We start from the raw sequence: 11,740 nt of genomic DNA on the forward strand, positions 1-11,740 counted from the left end.
TTTCATTCATCAATTCCGTCATATTGCAAGGCAGCTGATGCAGCACTGCAAACAGTGCACAAGGCCTTGAGTTGTTATATTGCACCTTCCCTGTGGCTTATTTTACATAGAAAAATTTAGATCACCTTGAGGTGAATTATTGTGCTCTAGACCATGAAAATTATTGAATTTTACTTTGTATAAGTTGGAGGCATGTTGATGTACGTGATCACTGGAGACCCGGGTCTTATATGAGACCTCAGCTTAGTATGTATAGTAGTAAGAATGCATTTGAGGTTCTGTGTTCGTGAGCATGTAGTCACGTTAAAAAATTTTCAACATCACCTGGCTCCACATATATAATATACTACAAATGATGTGTGAGAAAATCATAAGGATTTACACACTTAAACTTTCCCTTTTGTAGTGGTATTGTACAGAAAGAATAATTATTAATTTTAATGCTGAATAAGGTTATCAATTTATGCTTTAATAGTTTGCCATTCTTCCACATAATAATAAAATATAAATACCATTGTCCAAAAATAAAATATAAATACCATTGGACAATTACAAACAATCATGAATTTATTATAATCTTGTTATTTAACACCGTTTCTTTTTTCAGTCATTTCAGGGAAGTCAAGGCCGGGCCTACCTTTTCAATTCTGTGTGAGTATAGTGACTGCTTATTAAGTTATGGATTTGTGTAAATTGATAAATAAATGATCATAGTATCTGGTAACCAGTGTTAGACAGAAATCACTATACGTATTGAAATATGATGGTCATTTTTTCTTATGGTCTTCTTTCTGGCTAGTGTGTGAGTTACACTCTGAAAAAAAGCTGGATTTTACAGTTGGGTTTGTTTTAGCCTGAGGATCTCTTAGACAGCAAAATGTTTTAGCATAGCATTGTAAAAGAAGTTCCACACAGTGTTCCTTTCAAGGAGGGGCTTGATGCTAGTCAAGGACATGGTTTAAGGAATTGGAGCTGCTCTTTCTTTCCTTGGATCAACCCCCCTTTCTACCCCTTCTATTCCCCAGGTGCTATATCACCCTTACAAATTTATCGCTTCCTCATGAATATGAACATCAAAATGGTATACAATACCGACAGGTTGTTAGGTAAGACACATATGCAACAGTTAGACAACTTTATTCCGAAACGTTTCGCCTACACAGTAGGCTTCTTCAGTCGAATACAGAAAGTAGGCAGGAACAGTAGAGATGTGAAGACGATGTAATCAGTCCATCACCCTTAAAGTCGTAGAATTTGAGGTTGTCAGTCCCTCGGCCTAGAGAAGTTCAGTTCCATAGTCAGGAACTATCTGAAGATTAGCGCGACAGTGCGGAGACTTAAATACTGTCGGAAGGAGAGGTGCAGGGTAGTAGTAGTAGTAGTAGTAGTAGTGAGAGGCAACTGAGAGGTCATGTCCCTCTCAGATCCAACCCTTCTCACTTGAAAAGCTTGTCCAAGGTGTTTTCCGTACCAAGATGCCACGTGTTGCAGTGTCTGACAAGATGAACATCAAAATGGTATACAATACCGACAGGTTGTTAGGTAAGACACATATGCAACAGTTAGACAACTTTATTCCGAAACGTTTCGCCTACACAGTAGGCTTCTTCAGTCGAATACAGAAAGTAGGCAGGAACAGTAGAGATGTGAAGACGATGTAATCAGTCCATCACCCTTAAAGTCGTAGAATTTGAGGTTGTCAGTCCCTCGGCCTAGAGAAGTTCAGTTCCATAGTCAGGAACTATCTGAAGATTAGCGCGACAGTGCGGAGACTTAAATACTGTCGGAAGGAGAGGTGCAGGGTAGTAGTAGTAGTAGTAGTGAGAGGCAACTGAGAGGTCATGTCCCTCTCAGATCCAACCCTTCTCACTTGAAAAGCTTGTCCAAGGTGTTTTCCGTACCAAGATGCCACGTGTTGCAGTGTCTGACAAGATGAACATCAAAATGGTATACAATACCGACAGGTTGTTAGGTAAGACACATATGCAACAGTTAGACAACTTTATTCCGAAACGTTTCGCCTACACAGTAGGCTTCTTCAGTCGAATACAGAAAGTAGGCAGGAACAGTAGAGATGTGAAGACGATGTAATCAGTCCATCACCCTTAAAGTCGTAGAATTTGAGGTTGTCAGTCCCTCGGCCTAGAGAAGTTCAGTTCCATAGTCAGGAACTATCTGAAGATTAGCGCGACTATGGAACTGAACTTCTCTAGGCCGAGGGACTGACAACCTCAAATTCTACGACTTTAAGGGTGATGGACTGATTACATCGTCTTCACATCTCTACTGTTCCTGCCTACTTTCTGTATTCGACTGAAGAAGCCTACTGTGTAGGCGAAACGTTTCGGAATAAAGTTGTCTAACTGTTGCATATGTGTCTTACCTAACAACCTGTCGGTATTGTATACCATTTTGATGTTCATCTTGTCAGACACTGCAACACGTGGCATCTTGGTACGGAAAACACCTTGGACAAGCTTTTCAAGTGAGAAGGGTTGGATCTGAGAGGGACATGACCTCTCAGTTGCCTCTCACTACTACTACTACTACTACTACTACCCTGCACCTCTCCTTCCGACAGTATTTAAGTCTCCGCACTGTCGCGCTAATCTTCAGATAGTTCCTGACTATGGAACTGAACTTCTCTAGGCCGAGGGACTGACAACCTCAAATTCTACGACTTTAAGGGTGATGGACTGATTACATCGTCTTCACATCTCTACTGTTCCTGCCTACTTTCTGTATTCGACTGAAGAAGCCTACTGTGTAGGCGAAACGTTTCGGAATAAAGTTGTCTAACTGTTGCATATGTGTCTTACCTAACAATCCTCATGAATATAATGATAATAAGAAGTCACACAGTTTTGACAGTTTTGTTCAGACTTATTCTTCTTTAGTGCCTTGTATTTTGTCTGAAAATTTAGAATGATAAATTATGTAATTTGTTAGTGTATACTGTCATGATCTAGTAATGCACAATAAAAGCTAATATATTGAGATACATACTCAAGTTTAATTATTTATAGTGTGCATGTTTAATTTTTCTCCATAGCAGTCAGTCTTTGCAGTGAAATGATGTACTCTTGGTTTGTTTTAATCATGGTATGGACTTGGAAACCTTAATAGAAAATTACAGAAAACTAACAGATGCAGACAGATGTATGCACTTACATCACCACTACACTAAATCCTTATATTTGGGCTCATTTATAACTTCCTTCAACCAAAGGATGCACATTGTTTCAGGTATATAAATTTTTTTTTAGGTTTGGACAGTGCCACTCTTTGAGCAAACCAGATGTATTTGACTGCAGTGATTGTAACTCAGTAGTGAAGGTACTAGTCACTTTCAACTTGAGTCTGGTCAGAATTCAACCCTTCAGTGGTAGTTGATGTTATGTGTAGAATAATAAAAGTCACAATACCGTGGCTGCAATAATTCACAATTAACCAACAAATAAATCTATAAATGCCGCTGGACAATGTGTCCTGGACAATTATCAAGTCGTGACTGATAACTGTCCAGGGCAGGCTGAAAAATCATAAGGTTTACCTCCAGTTTGTGAGTTAGTTTGAATGTTATACGTATCTCTTAAAACCTTTTCTGGCAAGCAAGTCTCAGTTAATATGTGCCAAGGGTTGAAGACTTAGCAGACATCTCCATTATCTCTCTCGTATCAGAAACTTTACTCAAACATGTACAGATTTGTTATACCATATGCAGTACTGAACTGTACCTGAGCATGCAATTTTAGGGTTCAAATATTATTTACTGGAGCGTAATTTCTTGTTTTATAATTAATTGCAAAGTCATGAATTTCTATCCATATGGTTGGTGAAAGATCTTGGAATGAGAATTAACTCTGACACAGTGCTCTACAGAACTGTACATTACAGTTAATAACTTGTTTTGTTCAATTTCTATACATGTTAAAGATTCAAGTTATTATTATTATTGTTTTAATGTATTAGATGGATGAATTGCACCTACAGTACATATTGCTATTGTAGTTTTCAATACAATCATTTTTAAGTACAGTAGACCACCACCTTTTGTGTCTCGACCTACCATGTTTCCGCTCATTCTCAATTTATTTTTTTGTATCTGTTTCTACCTTTTGCCCCGAAGGTTCACCACCTTTCATGACGGCTCTACCCATGCCCACCTTGTGCTCCAACATGGCTAGCCATTGTGGCAGTACAGGTGGGCCAATTCTCCGGACCTCTTTGGTTTCATGGTAGACCTAACTTTATTGAACCCCCCCTCCCACACACTGTCCACTTGTCCACACTGTGAGAGCAACTATCAGGGTCCTGATGCTCCCCATGTCTTAAATTTCTTGTGATCCATGAGAATGCCTTATCTTATTATAAAACAGTGATTAGCAGGAAGGAAAGCCTGCAAATGGATGGTTTCACCATTTTCAAGCTTGCAATAAACTTCATAATGTAAAGATGAGTGATGAGAGTGCCTCTGCTGACCACACAGCAGCAGAGAATATTTCTGGTGTGGCTGTACTGGACTACAGCAAGCCTCTCCACTGAGGTCAGCCCACTTAAGCAGGAGCAGCTTGACTTTATTAGGTTATGCTAGAGTTAAATCATCTGTTATACTGTAATACAGTAAGGCCCCACTTATACAACAAGTTAGGTTCCAGGCTACTGCCGGAAAGTGGACATCGCCGGAAAGTGGAACACCGTTTTTTCCACTTACAAATGCATATGAATGCCAGATAACAAGTTTACACTAATGTATATTAAGTTAGCAACAGGACTAGGCATTAAAAACAATAAAAAGTAAAATACACACACAGTACACCCATTACAGTGGACCCTCAGTTAATGATATTAATCCAGTCCAGTGAGCTTGTCCTTAACCGATTTTATCATCATCTGAATTAATTTTCCCCATAAGAAATAATGGAAATCCAATTAATCTGTTCCAGGGTTAGCGGCAGCGGCAGCAGCGACTTCCAAGCTCCGTACTTTTCTCCAACAATCAGAGCTACCAATGCTCCTATGATGACCTAGTTACAAGCAAAACTGCACTACCCAACGTAGCACCCAGAATGACCAAAGATTACCAACAGTGAAACCTACAAATCGAAAATAATAGAGATCAAAGGAAGACTGCCCACAAACCGAAAGAAACACCCCGCTGCCAGCCGAACAACGTAACCCTAAGCTTTGTATAACTACAACTTCTTCTTAACTACAACAATTCCTGTAGTATTATGAGGCGCAATCTAAGAGGAAACAGCACCAAGGCCAGCAAGAAAACACCGAAAAATCAACTATTCAACAAGTGTAGTCAGGAGGACGCCGGCCCAGCAACCACCCCACTCACCACCGCTCAAGGCGACACCACAACAATAACAACAAACATGGCTGCCACCAGCCCATCCTCCCCTCTCTTCCCCGGATTCAACCTACCAAGTAGTCTCTCAGGTATGACCAACGATCCAGATACCCTAAAAACATACATCTCCAACTTAGTTATTGAAAATATGAATCTTCGAGAGACGCTAACAAAACAAGACACCAGGATGACACAACTCGAGAACAAAATCCTCAGTCTTGAACAAAAGTTATCAACACCAGGAATGACTAACTGTGACAAGACCATCCAAACAGTCATAGATAGCCATACCCAACAAATAATATCTCTTAATACAAAGGTTGAAGAAGCAGTAAAAGAATGGAAGAACAACTTAGATAACCAGTTCAGTGACTACTTTGCTCTCCAAGAAGATAAAACTGAACAAGATAAACTATCGGACGCAGTAATAGTTAACAGTCCACTTTTTCCCAGTGATATGAACCAAACAAACAGTAAAGAAATTACTCTGCAGATCATAAAGGACCAAACAAGTGTTATTGTACCAGAGTCAGAAATAAAAGAAGCCAGGTTACTAGGATCCCATGGTAGAAAAAGTGTTATGCTTAGATTCCACTCACATGACAGGAAAAAAGACTTAATTATTGCATCTATTAAAGTAAAGAAAGAGGTATACATAAACGAGTGTCTTACCAAAAAACGTCAGAACCTCCTTTATAGAGTCAGAAAACTTAAGCGGGAGAATAATGACACAATACACCAATGCTTCACACGAGATGGGAAAATTCTTGTTAGGAAAACAAATGTAGGTCAACTGTACACAATAACGAACGAGAATGATCTATCACGATTTCTCAGGGATACTAATCTTACAGAGAATAACTAAACAATGTCCAACCTAAAAGCCTACGTAGTGTAGTGAATGTTTTGCTCCATTATTGTTCAAATTTCATTGTACAATCTCTTAGTAATTAAATAATCAACTACCTCATTTTGTGATTTTACTAGTAAGCATAAGTCACCTTATGTAATTTTCTTATTTACTATTGTTTGCTTAAACATTAGCTGAATTGATACTTTCTCTGTCCATATTATTACCTCATATTTTTTAAATACTATCAATTGATATTACTTACTAAAATTAATAATTATCATTTTTACTATAATTTCAATTTACTCTTAACATTTTTGACATTTAATAACCATTACTTGTCTAATTACCTTTACCTGTTTTAATACCACATTTACTATCTTAGAGTACTCTTAATTACCTTGTGCTGCCATATAACCTCTAGTATAACTACCAGTGCAATATTGAATGAAATAAACATTACTTTTTCACTTTTTTGTAATCATTATTACTTACTAAAATTTTATTAAACACCATATTTACTACCAGTCAATTTTACTTTTGTACATTAAACATTATTTTATACTTCCCATAACATTTTGTTGCCAAATTTTCAAGTTTGTATATTCAACTCCAACCTTTATATTATCCTTTGTACCTGTGTACCTGTGTACCATCTTATTATCATATTATAACCAAGACATTACCCTTGTTATTTTTTAACTATTATTCTTTTGGTACTTTAATTGTGAATTATTTTTTGTCAATTTAAATCTAGTTATACTCCTGATCTTGTCAACAACATATACCAGACTCTAGTGCAATTGCAAGTACCATTTCAATTTGTATTTTTATATTATAAGTTTGTATTATAATTCCTACTCTAAGATTGTTTTCATATCTTAGTGACTATATTGTGTGTGCAATTAGTGTATTTTTCAATTATATTATTGTTCAAGGCCCTTAACTATCTTTTGCTAACTAGTACCAACTACCTCATATATTTTTTTTTCTACTTTTTTTATTCTTTTGCTACCTTAACTTGCATATTTTATCTTGTCAATTTAAATCTAGTTATACTCTAATTCTTGTAAACAACTTATATAACACCTTAGTGCAATTACAATTGAGAGTCTTGTGCCTTTTTTATATTATTAGATTAAACTCAGTTGTACTATAGTCAATACCAAATTCATTATATTAGACCATATTGCAATTACTAGTGAGAGACTGGTGCTATTTTTAATTTGTATTGTTATATTATTAGATTAAATCTAGTTGTACTATAGCTCATTCTAGCTCAAAACATAGACTCCACAAAAGTCATTATATTAGACCTTAGTGCAATTATTTGATTACCACTTTATTGTTCACCACAACTTATATTAGTCCCTTTTATATTATAATTTTATATTATAATTCTAACTTTAAAGAATTACCTTTAAAGTACTACCTACTATCATATTCCCAAGCTCCATTATTTGATCATCACTTTATTTGTTCACCACAAATTATTTTAGTCCCTTTTATATTGTCTCCTTTATTTTAGCTTTAAAAAACTACCTTAGCTCATTATTTTTACATTTGTTAAATAATTCAGGTGCTATTTTTTTTTTTAGCTTTAGAATATTTACTTTATTTTTTACTTAATTCTAACTATAGATTCACTACAAATCTTATGATTACAAGCATTGATCCTGATACCAACCTCTTATTTAATGACTTAAATGATTCAAACAGTTACTGTAATTACTACACAGCAGAACAATCAAAGGCACTTCTCAGAGCCAACAACAACATAACTATCTTTAACTACAATATCAGATCTTTAAGCAAGCATTATGATGACCTCCTAGCATTACTAAATTCCTTGCATGCCAATATGTCCATCATTACACTAACTGAAACCTGGCTAAAGCCTGATACTACAGATGTCTATGCCATTCCTGGTTACACAGCCATACACAACTGTAGGCCAGACCAACAAGGGGGTGGCACTGCTATATACTACTCAGACCAACTAGAATGTATCACTAATACTTGCACAAGGGATGAACATGGGGAATATATAATAGCTAAATTCAAATCCAAATACCTACAAAAACCTCTCACAGTGATAAACATCTACAGAGTTCCACAATCAAACATTAGCCAATTTAGTCAAAACCTAGGAAGTATGATAACTGATGCACGCATGAACAAAGATCACTTACTACTCTCAGGTGACTTCAATATAAATCTCCTGCAAGACCAGGACCCACACGTTACTGAATTCACAAACACAATGAGTAACTGCATGTTGCTACCAACAGTAACAAAACCTACAAGAGTTACAGAGACTAGTGTTTCCCTACTTGACCACATCTGGACCAACACCATATCCCCTTTAAAATCAGGCATAATTACAGATAATACCACAGACCACTACCCTACTTTCCTCATAACAACTCTTGGTAAAATACCCCAAGACACTACTAAAGTCACCTTCAGACTTCACAATGAGGCAGCCATTAATAACTTCACAACAGCAGTAACAAACATTGACTGGCACACTGAGCTAGAAATCTATACAGATATTGACGAATGTTTTAATAATTTTCTAAAAAAGACCCAATACCTTTATAACAAGCACTGCCCTAAAAAAACTAAACAGATGACAGCTAAGAGACTGAACAGTCCCTGGCTAACACCCAGCATTCTCAAATCCATAAATACAAAACACCGATATGAAAAACAGTACAGAATGGGTCACATAACCAGAGACCAAACAAAACGTTACTCGTCAATCCTAACCAGCCTGATAAGAAGGGCAAAAAAATTGTATTATGAGAACAGATTATCCAACTTACGAGGTGATATAAAAAAGACCTGGAAGACCCTATCAGAAATTCTGGGAACAAAAAAGATATCACGACATAGCGAAATAAAATTAGCAAAATCAGATGAACCCCAACTCCCACCAACAGAAACAGCAAACAGACTCAATGATTTCTTCTCCACTATAGGTCAAAACCTTGCCAATAAAATCCCAAGCTCAGATACCCCACCAAATGACTACCTCACTGGCAACTACCCGAACACACTGTTCCTAGCTCCGACTAACCCATACGAAGTCTCCCTTATTATCAACGCACTGAAAAACAAGGCAGGAGATTTAAATACCTTACCACCCTTTATATACAAAAAAGCGTCACAAGTACTATCACCAATCATTGCAACACTCTTTAACAAATCCATTGAATCCTCCACCTTCCCTACAGTTCTCAAAATAGCAAGGGTCACCCCGATCCATAAAGGAGGAGACCAAACAGAGTTGAATAACTATAGGCCAATATCCAATTTACACCCTCTCTCAAAAATCTTCGAAAAATTAATTCATAAACGAATCTACTCCTACCTCATCTCCCAAAACATTCTCAACCCCTGCCAATTTGGATTCAGGCCTAATAAAAATACTAATGATGCTATTATACACATGCTAGAACATATATACACTGCAATAGAGAAAAAAGAAGTCCCACTGGGGATCTTCATTGACTTACGTAAAGCTTTTGATACAGTTGACCATGACTTGCTCCACGTAAAATTGTCACACTATGGTATTAGAGGGCACTCCCTCAACTACCTCAAGTCTTACCTCAGCAACAGAAGCCAATATGTGTACGCAAATGGGGCAAGCTCTTCCGCACAACCAATTACAGTTGGTGTCCCACAGGGAAGTGTCCTTGGCCCTCTTCTCTTTCTCCTATACATAAATGACCTACCAAATGCTTCGCAATTACTCAAACCCACACTTTTTGCAGATGACACTACATACGTCTTCTCTCACCCGAGCCCAGTCACGCTAGCCAATACTGTAAACACCGAATTACAGAAAATATCTACCTGGATGAGGACTAACAAACTTACACTAAACATTGACAAAACCTACTTCATTCAGTTTGGTAACAGAGCTACAGATGTACCTCTTAACATAACAATAAACGGATCACCTATCACAAAGCTAACAGAGGGAAAATTCCTAGGAATCCACCTCGATAATAGACTCAAATTTCATACACATATACAACAAATTTCTAAGAAAATTTCCAAGACTGTAGGCATACTATCGAAGATACGGTACTATGTTCCACAGTCAGCCCTCCTGGCCCTTTATCACTCTCTTATTTACCCCTATCTCACCTATGGAATTTGTGCATGGGGCTCAACAACAATTAACCATCTCAGACCACTAATTACCCAACAAAAGGCTGCAGTTAGAATGATAACAAATTCTCACTACAGGCAACACACTCCACCAATATTCAAAACACTCAACCTACTCACCATACAAAACATCCATACTTATTATTGCACCTATTACATACATAGAACACTTAACTCTGATATTAACCCTCCCCTCAAACATCTCCTTGCCAACCTCAACAGAACACATGACCATAACACAAGGCACAGATCACTCTTTGATGTTCCTCGTGTCCATCTCACGCTATGCAAAAACTCAATGCACATAAAAGGCCCTAAAATCTGGAATTCATTACCTGTAAATATAAAAGAAACACTACCTGTTTATAAATTCAAGTCTCTTCTCAAAGATCACTTACTCACTCAAAACCAAATAAATACTGAATAACTGAACCTTATAAATTGTATATCCTATATGTTACTCACAATTATATCACACAAATGTTAAACCTAGGACCCAATCTAACTTTATTATTTTTTTAAATACACTACCTAACAGAATACTCCATTCGACTGAATGTACAGCAATGCAAGCAACCATATGACCTGTCTTTGTAATACTCATTTGTGCTTTATAGTTATCTGTTTACAATAATGATTTATCACTGATTTCATCATTGCTTAGTTAATCTTAAGTTAATTTTAAGCCAGCCCGTAATGCTATGCATATAAGTGGCTTTGGCATGCTGCTCTTACCTGTATTTTTTGTACCTCTGTATGTATGCTTAAATTACTAAATAAATAAATAAATAAATGCAAGGTGAAGCTTTTGCAGCTCATCAGTGGTTTGCTCTTTATTGTCATCCTCCACCAACTCTTCCACATCCTCGCCACTAACCTCCAACTCCATGGACTTCCCCAATGACACAATAGATTCCACAACTGGTATAGGCTCCTCAGGGTTAGCCCCAAACCCTTCAAAATCCTTCTCTTGTACACATTGTGGCCACAATTTTCTCCAAGCAGAGTTCAAAGTCCTGCAAATCACTCCCTCCCAAGCCTTACCTACAAGGTTTATGCAACTGAGAATACTGAAGTGATCTTTCCAGAACTCTCTTAGGGTCAATTCAGTGTCTGAGGTCACTTTAGAGCACTTTTGAAACACTTCTTTGGTGTACAGTTTTTTTGAAATTTGAATTGACCTGCTGGTCCATGGGCTGGAGGAGAGGAGTGGTGTTAGGGGGAAAAAATTTCACTTTGATGAAAGTAAACTGTCTGGAGGATGAGCAGGAGTATTGTCTAATACCAGGAGGCACTTGAGTTCCAATTTATTTTCTAGGAGGTATTTTTTCACACTGGGGCCAAAC

General features: G+C 37.2%; 1 protein-coding gene across 4 annotated transcripts in view; it reads left to right on the top strand.

Annotated features, from left to right (window-relative positions):
* The window catches only part of Ypel (Yippee-like), a 298,086-nt gene that overhangs the window by 267,724 nt on the left and 18,622 nt on the right, over positions 1-11,740 (top strand). For all 4 annotated transcript variants that reach the window (XM_070085485.1, XM_070085484.1, XM_070085483.1 and 1 more), the window contains one exon: positions 608-651. In XM_070085485.1, coding sequence (XP_069941586.1) covers positions 608-651 — 44 coding nt within the window. The remainder of the gene's footprint in view (positions 1-607; positions 652-11,740) is intronic.

The sequence above is a fragment of the Cherax quadricarinatus genome, chromosome 16 (assembly GCF_038502225.1).
Source record: "Cherax quadricarinatus isolate ZL_2023a chromosome 16, ASM3850222v1, whole genome shotgun sequence".
Lineage (NCBI taxonomy): Eukaryota > Metazoa > Arthropoda > Malacostraca > Decapoda > Parastacidae > Cherax > Cherax quadricarinatus.